The 20,671-nt window shown below is 44.9% G+C and overlaps 2 protein-coding genes across 2 annotated transcripts in view; one reads left to right on the top strand and one right to left on the bottom strand.

The window, feature by feature from the left end:
- Positions 1 to 1,195: 1,195 nt before the first annotated feature.
- LOC309687916 (zinc finger FYVE domain-containing protein 1) lies at positions 1,196 to 14,460 on the bottom strand. The gene is made up of 12 exons (XM_082503222.1): positions 14,197 to 14,460; positions 13,197 to 13,478; positions 12,750 to 12,972; positions 12,437 to 12,654; positions 12,187 to 12,293; positions 10,224 to 10,332; positions 10,046 to 10,143; positions 9,815 to 9,932; positions 8,846 to 9,016; positions 8,502 to 8,694; positions 4,846 to 4,944; positions 1,196 to 3,185 (listed from the first exon to the last, which is right to left on the bottom strand). Exons 1-12 carry the CDS (start codon positions 14,314 to 14,316, stop codon positions 2,953 to 2,955), a joined length of 1,971 nt encoding a protein of 656 aa, XP_082359348.1. The 5' UTR covers positions 14,317 to 14,460; the 3' UTR covers positions 1,196 to 2,952.
- A 1,489-nt stretch (positions 14,461 to 15,949) lies between these two features.
- Positions 15,950 to 20,671, top strand: part of dpf1 (double PHD fingers 1) — a gene marked incomplete at its 5' end in the record, with an annotated part of 55,674 nt that continues 50,952 nt past the window's right edge. The window contains 2 exon segments of the mRNA XM_082502480.1: positions 15,950 to 15,959; positions 15,962 to 16,031. Coding sequence (XP_082358606.1) covers positions 15,950 to 15,959; positions 15,962 to 16,031 — 80 coding nt within the window.

Raw genomic sequence — 20,671 nt, 5'->3', positions numbered from 1 at the left:
CACTGCATTCATTATATGGATTCAAATATTAGACTTTATCACTTTTACCTCCTCGCACAGAACTTCTGCACGATAACTACAGAAATGGCAACTCTTTATGTAACGAGACAGACTGTACAGACATCCCAGCCTCTGCTTCTGTCACATTAACACGTTTAGAGTTTGGGTGGAAAGGTCACCTGCCACTCTATAAACAGAATTATCTAGGATTTTCAGGGTAGACTAATTATCCTCTAAAGAGAGACGAACACAAAGAAAAAAAGATGAACAACCAAAGAATGCAGCCAAGATCTAATCTGCACTGCTGCATCGACCAGGCTCACAATAAGGAACACGGAGGGAAAAAAAAGAGCCAAGCACAGCAGCAGCAAGCTGAGAATACCTCTGAGGACAGAGGCTTATCAATAAGAGCAAAATAGAGGAGAGTAGATTTTAAACAGACAAAACACACACACACGATGAGCTCATGTGGGCAGTGTGTGACCCATAAGCCCAACTACAAAGAGATCTTAAATGGAAATGGAAAAACAGAATATAATCTTATTTTACCAAACAGAAGACAGATAAAATTTCAATTTGTCTGACTCGGTGTGTACTACAAAGAAATTTACTGCTACTGTGAGGAGAGAGCTGTTAAACCGCGGAGCCAAATCGAACCACACTCATTAGCGATATGAAGCTTTTTTTTTCCCTACACAAAAACAGGAGATGGATTGACTCCAGCAGCAGCTGGCTCACAAACCAACACTACTCATAAAACGTTTTGTGAATACTGGCAGAACAGGAATAAAACAAACAACTAATTACAGGCGGTGAGAACACAATGCTGATCGAGCCAAAATGTCACCCTGAACTGATGAAAATGGGGAAACGCAACGCTATAGTCGGTTTGGATGGGATGACGGTTTTAAAGCCAGCGGAGTTAAAGATGGAGATGAATGGATGCAGATTACTTCTACTTGACTGCAGTAAAGGACAAAGCCTGCTGTGTGTTATCGCTTTGCTTTCCACCTCCACATCGCACGCTCTCTACTGATGCTATCTGAGGAAAAACCAGAGATAGTCAAAGAGAAGAGCGACTCGTTCCAGTTGCAGTGCTCGCCGTCGCCTCACAACTTGTGCGCTCGCGCTCATTCAGAACAAAGTCAGCCGTCAAGCTACTCCCGCTCACATATTTATAGACACAAATCTCTCCTTTGTTTTATTTATTTATTTGGATGAGCCTCATCAAAAACTGAGATTGTCAGTAGCTAGATTTAACAGAAAATTTGATAAGTGGTTATTTTGAAAACTGGGATAAAGCACTAAAGAGTCCAGTATGATACACAGAAAACGTCTCTCGAGAGAGAAAATGTCGTTTTTCTTCCATCAGTGTTTATATCATTTGTATGTCATTCACCATGAGAGCAACTCTATCAGGTGTGTTCTTTGTTTTAAAGCCCTTCAAAGACACCAACTCCCATCAATTCATCGGAAACAGCAGCAGTCTTGGTATTTCAGACCAAGAAATGAGTCTAAATGCACCGAGTTACAACTACGGACATGCACACAAGACAGCTGATGATGTCTGCTGCTCAGTGAGCCACTCCCCTCATTAGAGAATTCCCTGACCAGAAATAACCTGCACATAACGTCATTTAATCGTAGTTTCTTTTAAGAAAATTTAAACCAGAAAGGAGATCTTACTCTCCGAGCCTGTGCTGGAGGGGTGAGCTCAGCTCTCTCTCACACAAACAAACACACACACTGCTCTTAGTGACACTGCCAGATAGAACCTAATGCTTTAAAGTACCTATGTTGACAACTCCTGTTGCACAAAAAAGAAATTAAAAAAATCATGTGTTGCTCTTCCAGTCATTATTGTTGGCATTTTTGATTGAAGCCTTTGAGATGACTATGACTGAGCGACAGAACGCCGTCACTCTGATAGATTGATGAGAGCAGCGATGTCTGAAAAGGACTTGAGAGAGCTACCTGGAAACATCAGTGCTTCACTTCTTATAAAACCCCAGAAAGGCAAATCTACATTAGTACACAGGTACTTCTATATAATGGAATGTCTAACATGACAACAGCTACATATTTTATACTGCAGATACAACTTCACGAGAGGATGGAGGCTATAATCGTGGCTCTATAATTAGGCACAAATGAGCTCAGAATTTGAACGTACAGAGAAATCTCCAAAAGCAAACCCAAGAGGTTAAATAAGTGGGTGTTAAGATTCCCATGAAGGCACACACTGCTGCAGTTTGTGTTTCTCCAATTTGCATTGCATTCTGCCCTGAGTACTGTAGGAGCATCCCCCCCCCACTATCATGATTATACATACTCCTTAACCAGGACTTGTCACCGTGTAAGTGGTTGCAGTGAGTGGCTACGTTTTAAAAGACCATTCAAACTTTTAAAATCTCCCACTATTCCCAGTACGTCCCTTTTACTCGTCCTCCTGTCATATTTAACTAAGAGCATATTCAAACTGAGAACCATGGTGCTGGCCTGTGCAAAGAGAAATTAATGAGCATGGAAGACCACCCTCGAGTGCAGTTAAGAGTTCAAGCTCTGCTGTTATAATGATAACTGGTCGAGATGAAAGTCTTCATTCTTAAAAGCAGTCAGTTCAAAACACATGTCCAGCTTCCCATTTCTCCAGTTAAAGCATTTCGATTGGTCAGTAGATGCTGTCAATCATCTCACGGCTGACAGGAAATCAGTCGCTCAAGAAGGCAAAAGAGACCGAAAGCAAATCCCGGCTGAGCGGTGGAATCCAGATGGTCATCCTTCTACATATCTGAGCAGCTCCCGTTTCACATAAAACAAAGGCTGATTCCAGACCTGCCATTTAGTCCCCTTCCTGGTTTCCAAGGAGCAGCAGTGCCAAGATTCACAGTGTTTTGTAGCCCATCTGAGAAAAACTGAGAGCACTTTGAGAAGTTTGCCTGGTGGAAAAGGTCACAGGCTGTCTGTGCGGGCGTGACAGCTGTCACACACTCTGACTGGGTGGTCCCAACCTCGAGAGGGCACGGGCTTGTTGTGTGTGGAGCAGGGCCCGCAAACGCCCTGCCCACAGGCCCTGCAGTGGTGCTTCGACATGGCTGGAGTGAAAGGTTTGGAGCACTGGTTGCACTTGGTGATGTCCTGGTCTGGCACCCAGTAGTCTGGCCGAGCCACGTCCTTCACGAAACCTGAAGCGGACGGGCAAACAGAGAAGAGTGAGTTTAAGATTTTAAATCGGAGATTGGCTTTTTATTTTTTATTGTCTTAGAACATAAATGCATTGTTCATTGTGTGTGTGTTGGGAGGGGGGACTACTTCAAAGTGGAAGTCTTCTTTTTGTCCAGTGTTAACAAAGTTACATTCACCACCTAAGATGGCAACATGTAATATGTACCCATCTAACAGCATCTCCATTACAGCCCATTCAAACCCCTTTCAGCTCCACTAAAGAAAACTATCTTCCCTCTCTGTGTTTCTCTCTGTGTTTCTTAGAGAAGAAGATTATTTTTCTTGTACAAGAAGCTTTCAGGTTTAGGTTTGTAGTCTTGATCAGTCACAGTTGAGGCTTGTATTCCAGTAAACAGCTTGCGTGGAGGGACAAAGAGGGACTGCGTTTTCTGAAACACAAACCTAAACCTGACATTTTTGCCTGTTAATTAGTTTTTTAAACTGATCTGGACTAGCAAACTATAACCACCAGCCTTACACCCAATACCAGTTATCCATTATTCACAAGGCTATTCGCTACACTAGAAGCACCAAACCCCGCTGCTGTCATCAGAGGACAGACGATATATCCAGCTATCATCTGAGAACCTATGTGGTCACCATTGCAGTGCTGGTCAGGTTGGTGATTCAGAATCATTTATTTTAATCCCTTTGCCCAACATCCTATATATTTGGTTTTTCCTTCCTGGAAACCGTTCATTGAGGCTGACTTCACGCTATGTCCTTCACTCTGCAGGAGCACTCAGCCACTCAAACATCAGTTTCCACAATAAACTCTTGTGCCAAGTCTGAGGCTTTTACTCATCTGTGTTTTAGAGCAAGGTCGAGCAAATCCCAAATTGTGCCAAAGCGTTCTATTATTACCTCCACCGATGAGGTCATGTGACAGGTTGGATTTGTCTGTCTGAAAGCAGCATGATATAAAAATATATGCATTTAATATTTACTACACGTAGAGTTTGACAGAACTTAGAAGTTATTATATTTTTGATCTGGATTCACGAATTTTTGAAAGGATCTTTATTTTTTTATTATTAAAGGAGTTGAGACAAAAACGGGACATTTCACATCATATCTTTACAAATACATATAAAATCAAAGTTTGAAAAAAGGTAGGCGCTGTTTCGATCTGCAGCTGTGTTTCTGCTTATGATCAGAAGCCTATTGAGACTTTGGTACCAGCTTTAACTTAAAATCACTGACTAACTGAATTTGTTGCCACTGTCACAGGTAAACTGGCTCTTGTTGCACTGATGTTGAAGCTTAGCAGTCTGGAATTTCATCACAGTTCATCAAACTAGTTTGACTTTAATTATACGTTAATTTAAACTGATACTGGTGGATAATATATAATTTTAGTGGTATTGCACAGACATGCACTCAGTTCTTGGTGGATGACAAACACCAGTATGCAAAATCACTCTGAAACCAACCATCCGATCATGTCCCAGATGTACCTACGCCTGTAGATTAGCCTATCCTAACACACTCATGGAGTGGTTGTGCTAAAACCAGGTATTAGAATTACCAACAAATATCTGAGTGGTGAGGAGACAATATAAAACAAGCTGCAGAGCACCAACAGACCATGTAATGGTAAAAGAAAAAAGCAGTGCTCACAGAGAGGGTAGTCCACAGCTGTGGTGACCATGTCCAGTGTCGACTGTGCCACCTCCGTCACCCTGCGAGCTATCAGACCACGAGGCTCCACCTTACAGACTAAACAAACAAGGTGTGTGTGAGAGACAAAGAAATCAAAACACAAAAGCAGTAATAACAACAAGTCAGGAGCCGCGACGACCAGCATCAAATGCATGAAAACACACAGTCTCACTGTTCGGTATGCACGCTGCAAATCCATGACACAGTATTTGCTCCCCTCGTGATACCGTGTTTTTTGTTTTTTTGTATATTTGTCACACTTAAATCTTTCAGACCAGACATTTATTATTAGACAAAGATAACCTGCTTAACCCTCTGGGTCTATATTTCACCTTTAAAAACTGTTTATCTTGCCTTGTTTGGTATCATTATTTTCAGCACAACCTCAAATAACTGGAATTTGAGTTATTTTTTCATTTTTATATACTATATTAGCACAATTGATCTAAATTTAGACAAAAAATTCTAAATCCGAGTAAAAAAAAGTTATATTTTTTACTGTAAAACCCACAAACATATTTAACGAATCATTTTCATAACTTGAAATGCAAATAGAAATTGTACATGTCTAAAAATTATGCACAAGTTTTGCAAACAACAAAGTTATCTGGTACTATTTAAAAATGCAGCCAAGGCCTCGGGCGTTTTTTATATAACCATTTAAATCTATTTACAGAACAATCAGGTGTGCTGCATCAAATAAGAAGGCACACTAATTATTTGTGTCAGTCCAAAAAAATAGTTTGTGTTCAGTATAAGACAGAGGAGAACACCACAGGCCTAAACCCTGCAGGTCTGACAGCAGGAGGTCGTTTTCCATGTGGGAACAGCGTTTACACTGGAATCTGCCTATGGTATATAGTTTGAAGTCCGTACTTTCGACCCAGGTTTAAATGGAGACTCTGAGTCGCTGCATCTTGTAGCTGTGTCGTCTTGAATTGGTCATGTGATTTTGACGCGCCAGTGCGTCCGTCGACCCCAGAGGGTTAAATACAAAATGCAGTTTTTAACTCATGATTTCATCTAATAAGGGTTATACAAACCTAACTGGCCCTATGTAAAAAAGTAATTGCCCCATCTTTATAAATCATGAATTAACCACATATTTGTGTAGACTGACTTTGACTTTACTAGCTACACCCAGGCCTGATTACTGACAGACCTGTTTAATCAAGAAATCTCTTAAATAGAACCTGTCTGACAAAGTGAAGTAGCCTAAAAGATCTCAAAAAGCAGCACATCATGCCACAACCGAAAGAAACTCAAGAGCACACGAGAAACAAACTCACTGACATCTATCAGTCTGAAAAGGGTTACAAATCCACTTCTAAGGCTTCAGACTCCAGTGAACCATGGTGAGAGCCATTATCCACAAATGGAGAAAACTTGGAAGCGTGGTGAACCTTCCCAAATGTGGCCAGCCTGCCATATTACTCCAAGAGCGCATCAATGAGTCATGCAGGAGGTAACAAAAGACCCAGAACAACATCTAAAGTACTTCAGGTCAACTTGTCTCGCTTAAGGTCAGAGTTCACATTGAGTCTTATTGTGGAGTTCATGACTCAACATTAAGAAAGAGACTGGACAAAAATGGCAACAATGTGAGTGACAGTCACATAAATAAACCACCAATGCTGAATTAAAACAATTCTGCAGCGAAGAGTGGGACAAAAGTTCTTGATGCCAAGGGTGGCACAACCAGTTATCAGGTTTAGAGGCAATTACTTTTTCACAAGTGACCATGGAGATCTGGATAACTTTCGTCCTTCAATAATTAAAATAACAAATAAAAACTGCATTTTTAAAAATTTACTCAGGTTATCATCGTCTAATATTAAAATTAACAGCATTGTATACACAGGTGTCCGTGTCACATACAGTGGGGCAAAAAAGTATTTAGTCAGCCACCGATTGTGCAAGTTCCCCCACTTAAAATGATGACAGAGGTCAGTAATTTGCACCAGAGGTACACTTCAACTGTGAGAGACAGAATGTGAAAAAAATATCCATGAATCCACATGGTAGGATTTGTAAAGAATTTATTCGTAAATCAGGGTGGAAAATAAGTATTTGGTCAATAACAAAAATACAACTCAATACTTTGTAACATAACCTTTGTTGGCAATAACAGAGGTCAAACGTTTACTATAGGTCTTTACCAGGTTTGCACACACAGTAGCTGGTATTTTGGCCCATTCCTCCATGCAGATCTTCTCGAGAGCAGTGATGTTTTGGGGCTGTCGCCGAGCAACACGGACTTTCAACTCCCGCCACAGATTTTCTATGGGGTTGAGGTCTGGAGACTGGCTAGGCCACTCCAGGACTTTCAAATGCTTCTTACGGAGCCACTCCTTTGTTGCCCGGGCGGTGTGTTTTGGATCATTGTCATGTTGGAAGACCCAGCCTCGTTTCATCTTCAAAGTTCTCACTGATGGAAGGAGGTTTTGGCTCAAAATCTCACGATACATGGCCCCATTCATTCTGTCCTTAACACGGATCAGTCGTCCTGTCCCCTTGGCAGAAAAACAGCCCCATAGCATGATGTTTCCACCCCCATGCTTCACAGTAGGTATGGTGTTCTTGGGATGCAACTCAGTATTCTTCTTCCTCCAAACACGACGAGTTGAGTTTATACCAAAAAGTTCTGCTTTGGTTTCATCTGACCACATGACATTCTCCCAATCCTCTGCTGTATCATCCATGTGCTCTCTGGCAAACTTCAGACGGACCTGGACATGCACTGGCTTCAGCAGCGGAACACGTCTGGCACTGCGGGATTTGATTCCCTGCCGTTGTAGTGTGTTACTGATGGTGACCTTTGTTACTTTGGTCCCAGCTCTCTGCAGGTCATTCACCAGGTCCCCCCGTGTGGTTCTGGGATCTTTGCTCACCGTTCTCATGATCATTTTGACCCCACGGGATGAGATCTTGCGTGGAGCCCCAGATCGAGGGAGATTATCAGTGGTCTTGTATGTCTTCCATTTTCTGATGATTGCTCCCACAGTTGATTTTTTCACACCAAGCTGCTTGCCTATTGTAGATTCACTCTTCCCAGTCTGGTGCAGGTCTACAATACTTTTCCTGGTGTCCTTCGAAAGCTCTTTGGTCTTGGCCATGGCGGAGTTTGGAGTCTGACTGTTTGAGGCTGTGGACAGGTGTCTTTTATACAGATGATGAGTTCAAACAGGTGCCATTCATACAGGTAACGAGTGGGGGACAGAAAAGCTTCTTACAGAAGACGTTACAGGTCTGTGAGAGCCAGAGATCTTCCTTGTTTGAGGTGACCAAATACTTATTTTCCACCCTAATTTACGAATAAATTCTTTACAAATCCTACCATGTGAATTCATGGATTTTTTTTTCACATTCTGTCTCTCACAGTTGAAGTGTACCTCTGGTGCAAATTACTGACCTCTGTCATCATTTTAAGTGGGGGAACTTGCACAATCGGTGGCTGACTAAATACTTTTTTGCCCCACTGTAACATTAAGTGTAAATGTGGGCTCACCTGTAATTGAGTGCTTAGCGACTACAATGATGAAAGACATTTGTCTAATGTAACTCTAGGTTTAGGCTCGTCCAGCAGTTTAACTGACAGCTTGTTTCTGTCTTACCCTGGCTGTTGGTGTCAGGAGGACCTCCCTGGCGGTAGCAGGCCTCACACACCCTGACAGGACTGTTGCCCCAGCCCCTCTCTGGCACCGGCATCCTGCGGCTGGAACAAGGATGGCAGAAACCCTCCCCACATGATCGACAGTGATGCTTCCTTTCAGCCTCCTTGAACTCCTTTTGACATCCATGACAGGCCTGAGGGGAAAGAGGGAGGGGGATACAGTGATGGCAGATATCACACCGACAGACACAAGTCAATGAAGACCAAAAATTTAACCACTTATAACTGCTATAGTTATTCTAGTGCCTTATGTTGTGTTTCTAAATGTTAGCCCTTCATACTCACAGTGATCTCTGTATTAGGTCTCCAGTATGGAGGTGCCACCTGGTCAGTAATCCAGGCAGTGACGGCTTTGGTGGGGCCAGTACCGTACTCTGACACTGACTGAATCACATAGTTCATCCCATCCAAGACCCTCTGGGCAGCATTTTGGTGGCTGGTTAGAAAAGCGTCAGACTGAAGAAAGACACGAGTGTGATCTCAATTAAAAGCTTGATAAAGAGGATGATGGGCAAATTAAGTGCCCATTAGTGATTCCACCATCATTTCTACAGTCACAAGTGCAAATCAGCTGAAGTGAATCATCTTAACCCCCAGAATTTCTTGCAGTTTAGCATTTAATATCAGAATTACCGTATGAGGCCAATAACTGGGAACTCCCAGTTGCAGGGAGGAAGGCAATGATGGTGTTATAGCATGGCTCAACAGTCCAAGTGTTTCACTTAAATTTACATCTGACAAAACATGCGAGCATCCTGTTTTGTCTGTGTGCAGAGAAAGCTTAGCTGCAGGCTCTCTCTATAGCAGCAATGCCTGCAGCATGCAGGGATGAATCCAAACTGATGGCACAGGGTGTACTCCACCACACCTCAAACGTTTAGTTGCTACTTATTTAGATTAGCAGAACTAAAAGTAAATATATTAAATAACACCCCAACCCATAACGAGACAGCCTAAAGAAATGAATTTAACCATTACAGAATATTTTTTCTCTAGGGCAGTGACAAAATATGACAGTACCTTACTGAGTGTCAGGACAACAATCACTAAAACAATTTGCCTCTGCTTTAATTACAGGCAACAAAAATCCAAAACAGTATTTCAGTACTGCGTGCTTATTTTACAAAGACTAAAAATATGTAACATAAAACCAACAGGTGCTATTTTTTACACTCTCCACAAATTATTTTGATGTTTTTTGTGAAATAAACATTATTAAATATAAACATGAGTTAAGCATGTTTTAGTACTCACATCCTCCCAGACGTGCTTGACCTCTGATCGCACCACACCACTCTCTGGGTCCTGGTTTCCCATCCAGTACTGTCTGCTGCGGTAGATTACCCCACAGCTAGCACACTCCAACACATATCTGAAAGAGGGACGAGAGGAACAAGGCAGCAGACAGTGGAAGTGAGATTATTGGCTGAAAGGCAAAGAGGAGTGTGAGCGTCCGCCTAAGTGTGTATATGTGAGTTTCCATACCCTGACCAGGCGTATTTGGCCAGTCCAAACCAGGGATTATCAGACGAAGCTGATGTTTTGGGCACAACAATCACCTCTCTGCCAGCTTCATAGCACCTCTGGACATGCAACACAAAACAGATGTAAACAACAACAACATACAGGTTCACCAAAACTAGCAGTGAAATTCTGTTCTTACCTTACAGATGAGGACCTTGTTGTTGTACTGGTGTGCATACTGGCAGAGTCCATCTGCCATGTGGGGAACTCTGTCTCTCAGGTGGTTCATTCCATTTTTACAGCGAATGCTGGAGAGTCGACATGACAGATATTAGAGTTGGTGAAGGAGAGGGGGATTTGTAAGAAACCTATGGTTACAGTGCACTCATTCTGAACAAGTGTTATAATTTCTCACACACACACGCTGCTCTCAGGTTTTAGGAAAGAACAAGGAAGAAGAGTAGCTAAGAAGCAAAGTAGGTTTCTCTTCACCAAAACCAAAACATGGAAAAAGAATTAGCACTTATGCATCCCACTGAGGAGATAGTTAACATCCACAAGAAAAGCAGAGGATTCCCATTTTTAAAGAATACTGTTCTCTACTGTGATTCAGTCACAGAGACAGTAAAAGGCTGTTGTTCTGAGATGGAAAACTAGAACTATTTGGCTCAAACTAAATGAGAAAAAACTCAGGAAAGGTGTGGTTATAATAACAGTCCATCCAAGGTGATTAGGTAATCTGCAAACACCCAGCGCTGGAGATGAGTACAGTTTCCAGATCAACAATAATAATACACACTTCTCACACATTCCCAACTATGCAATCTAAATATTTCAGGTTTAGGTTGACCATCCATCCATCCATCCATCCATCTTCATCCGCTTTATCCGGGGCCGGGTCGCGGGGGCAGCAGCCTAAGCAAAGAGGCCCAGACCTCCCTCTCCCCAGCCACCTCCTCCAGCTTATCCGGGGGAATACCAAGGCGTTCCCAGGCCAGCCGAGAGATATAATCTGTCCAGCGTGTCCTGGGTCTGCCCCGGGGCCTCCTCCCGGTGGGACATGCCTGGAACACCTCACCCAGGAGGCGCCCAGGGGGCATCCTTGTCAGATGCCCGAACCACCTCAGCTGGCTCCTTTCGATGTGGAGCAGCAGCTGCTCTACTCTGAGCCCCTCCCGGATGGCCGAACTTCTCACCCTATCTCTAAGGGAGAGGCCAGCCACCCTTCGGAGGAAGCTCATTTCTGCCGCTTGTACCCACGATCTCGTTCTTTCGGTCACTACCCACAGCTCGTGGCCATAGGTGAGGGTAGGGACGTAGATCGACCGGTAAATTGAGAGCTTCGCTTTTACACTCAGCTCCCTCTTCACCACGACGGACCGGTGCAGCGTCCGCATTACTGCAGCTGCAGCCCCAATCCGTCTGTCGATCTCCGGCTCCCTTCTCCCATCACTCGCGAACAAGACCCCGAGATACTTGAACTCCTCCACTTGGGGCAGGAACTCATCCTCGACCCGGAGTGGGCACTCCACCCTTTTCCGGCTGAGAACCATGGCCTCAGATTTGGAGGTGCTGATCCTCATTCCCGCTGCTTCACACTCGGCTGCGAACCGCTCCAGTGCGAGCTGGAGGCCTTCACCCGATGAAGCCAACAGAACCACATCATCTGCAAAAATCAGAGATGAGATTCTGAGGCCACCAAAGCGAAAGCCCTCCGCCACTTGGCTGCGCCTAGAAATCCTGTCCATAAAAATTATGAACAGAACCGGAGACAAAGGGCAGCCCTGGCGGAGCCCATCACCCACCGGGAACGAGTCCGACTTATTGCCGGCAATGCGAACCAAGCTCTTGCAACGGTTGTATAGGGATCGAATGGCCCGTAGCAATGGGCCAGACACCCCATACTCCTGCAACACCTCCCACAGGACACCCCGAGGGACACGGTCGAATGCCTTCTCCAAGTCCACGAAACACATGTAGACTGGTTGGGCAAACTCCCATGCACCCTCAAGTATCCTGGAGAGGATAAAGAGCTGGTCCAGTGTTCCGCGACCAGGACGAAAACCGCATTGTTCCTCCTGTATCCGAGGTTCGACTAACCATACGTTCAAATTTTAAGGACCAGTTCTAGCTCTTGTGTGTAGACAGCGTTACTGACTTACTTGCAGCTGAGACAGAGAGCTGAGCAGGTGAAGTATTCATCTGGGAAGAAGGAGTACAGTGTCATCTTTTCATCTGATAGTTCTCCACAGAAACGCTCACTCAGAGCCTTGTTGAAACAAAAACAGAAGGGATTAGAAGACAGAGAACTAGATGGGAGCTGAAAAAAGGCTGAGGAGACACAAAGGAAGGATTAAAAAGAATCATATGCTTTTTCTTAAAAGGCCTCTAATATGGTGCTTCTTCACTTACTTCTAGTGCATGAAACACTATCCCAGGCTGGCGGGGGGACCGTGTATGAGTGTTCTTCACTTGCTGCTTGATGGCCTCTAGCAGCCCGCTATAGTCTGTGGGCGGTGTGATCGTCTGAGTGCCTACGTACTGCACTGAGCTGAAGGCCTCTGTCCCCAAACCCAGGTCATGAAAACGCTTCTGGAGGAGTGTGTCTGCATAGCCGGCCATCTTTGAGTCTACAACAGGAAGGAAAGACAATAACATTGAAATCTGTGACACAGGAAATTACAACCAAGGGAAATAATTATCCTAAAGTTCTGCTTGGAAGTACCTTGGCCCAGGAGTTGCGTGTGTGTTGTTTCCTGGAAGATGATGACTGCAGGCCCCAAAGAGGACAGGGGTACATCCAGACCACAGCGGGTGGACAGGGCCCTTAGCTCTGGGGTGAAATGCTTCAGGTATGCCCCTGAGGCACTACTCAGGAACTGGAACATGTCATTGTGAAGACGCTCTGCCCGTGTGCGATACACCACTATATCCGACACTGCCAGCACCTGAAATTGAAATAAAAATGTATCTGGAAATAAGATGACTTGCTTATATCATGAAAACATTGGAAATGAGAAATAAAGTGAGTTTCACTGTTCTGTTTACATGATTAGGATGTGACCATTACCTCAGCAGAACAAGCAAAGAAGACAATACTAGAAGTCAGCACACAAAATCACAGACTCCTCCAATTATTCCACCCAAACCAAGCAGCAACCGCTAAATTTACCTTCAGCAGCAGCCGCATTCTCTGGTTCTGATTGGCTGCGGCTCCCAAGAGGCCCTCTGTATCCAGCGCAATGAGGCTGAGAGTGGGGTTGTAAGCAGCCCAAACTCCCACAGTACAGGAGCTGGGGGACTTGGAGGTGTAGAAAACAGTCTCGCCATCAAACAGGACGTGGTTAAGCGTGTGGGACTTGCCATCACCGGTGTTTCCAAAGATGGAGAGGACCTTGACGCCCGCTACGTCGGCACAGCCAAGTCGCTCCACGAACTCTGCCTCATCCCGGACCTATAGGATAAGAGGAGAAAGAGCACCAAGAGACAGGCTGGTTACAGAGATGAGCTATTTTGTGGCACCGTGATACAATTGGGCAAATTACTTTTACTGATTCTTTACGAACGGTATTATTTATTTTAAACAAAGAAACCAAAAACAAAACAAAAAAAAGAACTGCGGGGGATTAGTCACTTCAATCTTAACGCTGGTTGTTCATACAGATTACCTTAAGTACACAAGAAAACATTATCTCTTGTACTTTGTAACACTGTGAGGGTGCTTTCCATGTGGGTCAACTGTGCTGTATGACTCACCAGGGACTTTCCTAATAGCAACCCTGTCTGCTGTTGTGCTGCTCTTATTTACAACTTAAATTTAATGTTTTTTCACAGTATTATAAGCAAGACACCATCCACACGTTAAAGCCACGGGCTGTATACAGACAAAGGCTAAAAAGACAAGAGGCTAAACACGACGAACATCCAAACACGCTGTTTAACGTCGCATTAGCAAAGCGTCGTGAAGTAGCTAAAGCCTCAACAAACTTGCTTTATTAGCTTCAAGACAAAAAGATCGATTTAGCGCTGAAAGCAGATTTGGCTCATCCAACATTTTTTTCTTTTCGTGACAAAAGATAGTTAAGGGCCTTCCGTAACAGGAGTCTTCCCCTTTCTAGCCTAGCGGCTAACTGTTAGCCGCCGTTAGCTCAGCTGATGTTAGCTAACTTTACCTGCAGGTTTTCTTGCTCGTCCACGAGCAGGAAGCTCCGGCCGCCGCCGTTGGGACGGTCCTCCGGCTTCAATGGACTGATCGACAAACTATCCATTTCTTTCATCAGTATATCGGACATCGTTGTTCACTTAATTGAAACGCATTTGTGGCAGCAGCACCAAAGAGCAAAGCGAAAGTTTAACATGACGCCTACCTGTCGGTCAATCACAACAACAGCGCGTGGACTGTAGGAGGAGCCAGATGGGGCCACGCAGGGCAGCAACGTAAGACGCGCTTGTTTGACTTTGGTCTAAACATGAGCACCACCGTGTGGTCAGCCGCAATACAGCACCTCACATGCCATTCAACAAACTTCCTTCATCAGGGAATGAGAAAGCATAAAATAAAACCGAGTGGACCCATGTGACCGGTCTTTTGTGGCCCCTAATATATATTATTATTATATTTTTTTTCTTATTTAGGATTAATGATGTGAACCAAACACAAATAACGTCCATCTAACATTTCTTGCTACGTTAATACAAAATAACACATTTATTATTCTTCACAACTAAAGAATAACGCACAAAATCAAAGTTTCCTTAACTGACAGAGAGTATTTTATCGGAGCGGTGCTTCCATGCTAGAGCTGCTTGCTAATGTTCATTAAATATTTGTTAGCACAGATCTATAAATATCACATGTCACTGGCTTCAGAGCGGCGCCACTGCTGCTAACATGACATGGAGAAAGAAATTCCAGCATTGCTGCTCTAACGGCTCTGAGTCCTTCCTTCCTTCCTTCCTTCCTCCCTCATCTCCTCCCTCCCTTCCTTCCAATGTCTAGGGAGTGGAAAATGCCAGCCCAGGCTTTGGCATAGTCGCTTTAACACCCTTGTCTCTAGCCTGAGTCAAATAAAATCGCCACCTGGGACAGATCCAGCAAAAGATGTAGTAAGGGCAAGAAAACGAGCGAGAGGGGGAAGGATGCAATAAAGGATGGCGTGGTTAAGGATTTAGAGAGGGTCCCGGCCTTTCTCCGGGCTCAACTATGAGAGACAAATGTCTGAAAGAATCAATTATAGGCCTACTCCCAACCCATCACCCCTGATTAATGAATAATTAAAGCTTCTCATTGCAGGGCCATCTAACATCCATGAGGCCACGAAGCCGCTAAGATTACGCAGAAACAACTTCTCTTGATTTTCAACAAATGACTATACAGACCTGTCCTCAGTTTCCTTAACAAAACAGGTAAACATCTTTGTATGCAGTTTGTGCTTTTTGCTACTCGAGTATCCAGTTATTCCCTTTACAGTGCATTTAATATGATATCTGACCCAAATTTGCACCCATATCCACAATCATACCTCTGTAAACAAACACAATTTAGTGTTTAGCTGCTATAAGAGCCAGAGTCATCATCATCACCCAGACAAGGGAACGATGCTTATAGGAGAGACTGACAGAAAGTCCTGCAACCCAACCTCAACATAACTGTGGTGGATTTTCTTCTTCTTCTTTCTTTTCTATAAATTCGGATGGGGGGTATGGGGGGCATTGCCCTAACAAGTCCGAGGCGGGACCGTGGTCCACTTAAACCGCTACCCCCGCTGGAACTTGTAGTACTGTGCTCCTCGGCGCGTCTCATGTTGACATGCATAAAAACTACACTTCCCCAAAGCTGTCACAGAGCGCTCCCGCCTCCCATTGGCTGGCCGCTCCAGCCGCAGCCCCAGAGAATGAATGAAATTGAAATAGCTGCTACATTACATGTACAATACCGGGCTCTGCAGTGTTGCATTCTATCATACTATATCAAAATGGCCACAGCGGTACAGAACCCCCTCAAATCGTAAGTACAACACGTTTCCTGAGTGTTTGCGCTTTTTTCGGTCATTGTGCATGCTGTCACTGTCAATTTAAGCCCCTCAATTTCCCACATATTTCCCCAGCATGATTACCAACGCGTCTATATGCATGCAGTGCATACAGCGGAGAATGAGATAACGTCAGGAGAGGCGAATCAGCCCCGGAGAAAAGTTAGATTTAAAGCTGATGGAGGTTTCTGGGAGGTTTTTTCGGGCATGAGTGGTGGGGGGATTATTGCGCGCTCCGATGCAATTCATATAATCATTTCTCTGAGCCGACAGCAGCGTGTGTGCAGAGATATGGAGGAATGCTGGAGGTAGATTTGGGTGACCCGGTATGTCCCTTGCCAGTGTAGCCAGCCAAGATCACGGCCAAAGCCGGGCTGGAGTGGCAAGGCTGTCCGGGAGGAAGGGGGATGGTTTAGATGGCTTTACAGTACCTGTGTGTATATTTTGTTGAAGGGGGGCTGAGAGGAGGTAAACAAGTAGACTGAACGAAGTGCTCCGTTCCCGGGTTTTTAGGCTGCAGCGTTACCTTTACCGCCGGACCTCTTGGAAACGTATAGTGCGAGGTAAATAACGCTCCTCGAAGACTTGCTTTCATCTTCGGCGCTTAGAATAAAGCCTGGAATCCAACCCAAAGCCCGGCGCTCTACATTTAGTGCAGCTACATCACAGCGGACATTTATCTCCACTGACAGACGTTAAAGCGGCGGGTTTCCCCGTGAAGTTTCTTCCGCGATGATCCCCTTTGTGCAGTTTTTTTTTTGGGTGGTGGGGGTGGTGGGAGTGGAATGTCTTTTTTTTGTTTTTTTGTTTTTTGTTCTGAGACTGGTTTCAGCGGAATGCAGACGCCTGCTGCCCGCCTCAGCTCCCGGCCAAAAAGGTGGCTGATGTGCGTCTGTCAGCGGGTACGCACGTTCAGCCAAAAAAACAAAAAAAACAATAGCTCGAGTACCTTGGAGTGTTTGAGCATACAAACGCTCCAGCTCAGGCAGTTTGAAACAAAGAAAAGTCACAAGACCTATGTGCCAAAGGAAGGAGGGAGGGGGGGAGGCACATCGGATGCTGTGCAGGTTTTTACCTGAGCAGGGAGATGGGATATAGTGTCTGTCTGTCAGCTTCTCCGAGAGGCGACATTTCGCGCATTTCCATGAACGACTGCCCTGTACGTGCCTGCTGTGAAAAGCTCCTCACAGGGGAGAGGGAACTGGATTTGTAACGGTGCTGATTGGTCAGCAAGCCCTGATTGACTGTGATGGTATTTTGGGGGTGTTTTGGTTCAAAGTACTTGAACTACAACGCAACGCAGGGACCACAGATATAACGCAAACACGCAGGAGATGAATCATTTATTTTTGGTTTATATATGCTCTAAAGGGCAGGTATGTGGCAATGCCGATGACGGGACGAGAATGGATGGGTGGAAAAGGATGAAGGCTCCTCTTCTCTCCTCCACAGGATCCAAGCAAAGAAAAAGTGTGTCCAGATTGTTCCCAGAGGCCCTCAGTGGCACCATGTCAGGGGATTAAATTGACTCATTTGCATGGAGTACACACCAAGACACACAAACAGAGAACACAGGGTTTTGGTACAAGGAGGAGAATAGAATGAGGGGTGGGGGGAGTGTACAAAAGACAGCAAAGTAAGTGGTTAGAAAGAGTGACTAATGAACTACAGCCCAATTTTGAGTGGACTTACACTGATTTCTGTTTAAGTGCTTCAAGTTAGACCAGAACCTCCATATTGTTAGCCAGTATCAACCCTGCAGGGATGCTGGATTCCCTTAAAGCACGTGAGAAGAGGACAAAGCTGGATGTGTTTATTTATTTATTACACAAGGCCACAGCAATCAAAGCGGCCTTTAATATCTCACCAACTGCATAAATGCCATCATTACGCAGTGTGGGTTTAACTGTGTTCCAGTTACCGCTCTGCAATGGGCTTTTAAACAAGCCCTTGTAATTAGCATGTCTACAAACAAACTTGCTATTAGAGGCTTACAAATTAGGGGCCCATCCAGTAAAATGGGCCAAACAACCAGCAAAATTGGGTTCAAAGTCAGCCCTAATAGGGTGGCTGAGCCCTGCGCGCCTGGAGACGATGCCTGTTGTGCCCATGAATGTCCCCAGACCTTGCTGGATCTCTGCGGCGAATTAGCTTTAATTCAGTGTATATAAATCTTTGGGAAGCTGCTGGTCCCCACTGTCCAGCTGAGTGTGAGCGGGACACTGTGACAGCCAGTCTACGTGAGTGGAGGTATGGTGGAGGGTTGATGTGCAACAGCAAATGAGGGGAGGAGAACACCGAGCTCCATTCAATCTGCTGGGCATTTCCCTACCAGCCCTTCTCCCTGTCTATCACTCTCTCTCTCTCTCTCTGCTGGATTAGACTCGTTTATAATCTCTCTTTCTCCCTCCCTTTTACTTCCTCTCTGTCCTCCCATCACCCTGCTGCCCTCTCTTCCACTATATGCCTCCCTCCTTCTTCGCCGCTTTCCCCATCCATCACTAGTTTTGCCATCTCTCGTTTTTATTCAGCCATCTCCTTTCTCTCTCTCTCCCTCTCTCTCTTTTTGTTGTCCATTTTCCTTCTTTTTGGCCTCAAACCATCTGAGCCCTCTCCCCTCCCACCACTCTTCTTTACATTGTGAATCAAGGCATGGCCACTCTTTTAATAAACTACATCGATGAGAAATTCCTACGCATTCTCTCAGATCCCTCAAACTCCGTTATATAGCTTACAGCTAAGAGTTCCTTAAGATGTATCTACTGTATATTTGGGCCATCCACTGCCAAGAAAGGGCTTTTAGTATACTGTCACCACATTATATAATGTTTCATAAGAGTTATGGTGTTTACAAAAGACACCCTGAATATTTGGGCTTCTGGATGTCTGCTTATAAGTCATCTTTAAAATCCTCTGCAGATGAAAGTCTTTCGGGAGGAGAGCGCAATTAAATGAAATTTCAGACTTTGCAGCAATCACTTAAAGGCACAGGTGGCAGAACTGATCAAAATGACAGTGGATGGCGTGTGCATTTCCACGATATTACTTCCCCGTGCTGGTTAGAGAGGGAGATGTAGATAGTTGCGCGCTGTGGCACTGGCAGCAGTCGTGGTGGCAGGGCCCTATATGATATTATTTCTGCCCTGCCTGACTGAGCTAAATGAGTTCCGTGTAATAACCGGCTCTGTGTGCAAACAGCCCCGCGTGATGGCTGAAGCCACAGCCTGAGCATCCATTTCTAGATCTTTCCCTCTCCTTTCAATCTCTCCCTTTCATTCCCTCACTCGCTCATTTGTGTGGCATCGCGCGTGTGTACGGAGGTAGACAGGAAGGCACACAAACACGCACACACTGTTGCACTCTCTCATTTCCTCTCTTACTCTCAGTTTTTTTCTTCACCCGTATGGGAGTAAGCCTGAGGTCTGATGTTTTTAAGGGTATTTCTTTTTCCGACTTATTCCTTTCATCATCCCCTTATTTAGACTTTCTATCTGTTTTACTTTTTTTATGAAGACAGGAGAGAGAGAAACACACACACAGAGTGTGTGAGAGAGAGAGTGAGAAAGAGAGAGACATAGATAAGTATTTTTAGCTCTATGACCTATTTCTCCAGTGCTACCTAACTGACTGTCAGTCAGCTGCACTGCTTTGGGACTTTGCGTGATTTCCAGCTAGGGAATTTGGAATTTGTAGTTCTGTTTGGTTGGAACTTGAAGTCCAAACTAAAGGCGTGGTAGGAAAGGAACAGAATATATTAAGCCTCTAGTCTCCTCAACATTATTTCTTCTCTCTTGTCAGTCCCCATTTATATTATTCCCAGTGTCTGTGCGCGTCCACTGGTTCCCTATCAGGAGTTGTTGAGGGAGGAGTCAACAAAAAACCCCAGTGCCTGCTTTCCTCTGCAGCACTTTAATAAGGATGCACAGTGGTGTGGGGAAGTGGGGGTCTGTAGGTTTGGTGGGGTGGGCTGGGGGCCACTAATAAACACACACACGTAGCCACACATGCAGACACACGTGCGCACCCAGATACAGAGGTAGGGAATCCATCGCCTTAATAAGAGGCCAAGTGCAGTGGTGATAAATCTCACCTGAAGGAGCTGTTCACAGGCAGATTGCCTTACCCTGATGTACTGCCCTCAATGCACACTGCAGCCAGTTATAGGCTATATACACCCACCCACGCGCGGGGATGTATGCGCACGCAAACACAAACAATCAGCGCGCATAAACAGGCACGCACGAGCGATAGCCGCACGCATATGTAGAGACAAACAAACGCAAGCGGCAATCGTGAACAGACACATGGACATGGTGGGCCTGTGATTCACAGATTTAGAGGGTTTCTCGGAGAACCACACCCAGCGGACAAGCAGGCAGACGCACAACTCTTCATTAAAATCGCATGCAGCAGGTAACACAAAGCGCTGACAGAAACGACACGATCTGTTGCACGGCCCTGCCTGTTTCTGCCTCCCTCCGTCAGATCTCTCGTCATGTTCAAATATGCAAACAGTCAGTTGCAGACACACACACAAACACTCGTGCACATACACACATGGCCATACCCAGTGCTGTGACAGCCATTCGAGGAAACTGACGCTTTCCAGCTGGTA

The sequence above is a fragment of the Aulonocara stuartgranti genome (genome assembly GCF_965226115.1).
Source record: "Aulonocara stuartgranti genome assembly, chromosome: 14".
Classification (NCBI taxonomy): domain Eukaryota; kingdom Metazoa; phylum Chordata; class Actinopteri; order Cichliformes; family Cichlidae; genus Aulonocara; species Aulonocara stuartgranti.
The sequence above is the reverse complement of the archived record's forward strand: the minus strand, read 5'-3'. Positions and strand labels throughout refer to the sequence as shown.

Bases quoted from the DNA above. Each gene is read 5' to 3' on its own strand.
- LOC309687916 (XM_082503222.1), bottom strand. From the start codon at position 14,316: ATGTCCGATATACTGATGAAAGAAATGGATAGTTTGTCGATCAGTCCA. The intron at 9,933-10,045 runs GTATGGAAACTC...TCCCTCTTTCAG, and splicing joins GCCAAATACGCCTGGTCAGG to ATATGTGTTGGAGTGTGCTA. The intron at 3,186-4,845 runs GTGAGCACTGCT...CGTCCGCTTCAG, and splicing joins AGCTGTGGACTACCCTCTCT to GTTTCGTGAAGGACGTGGCT.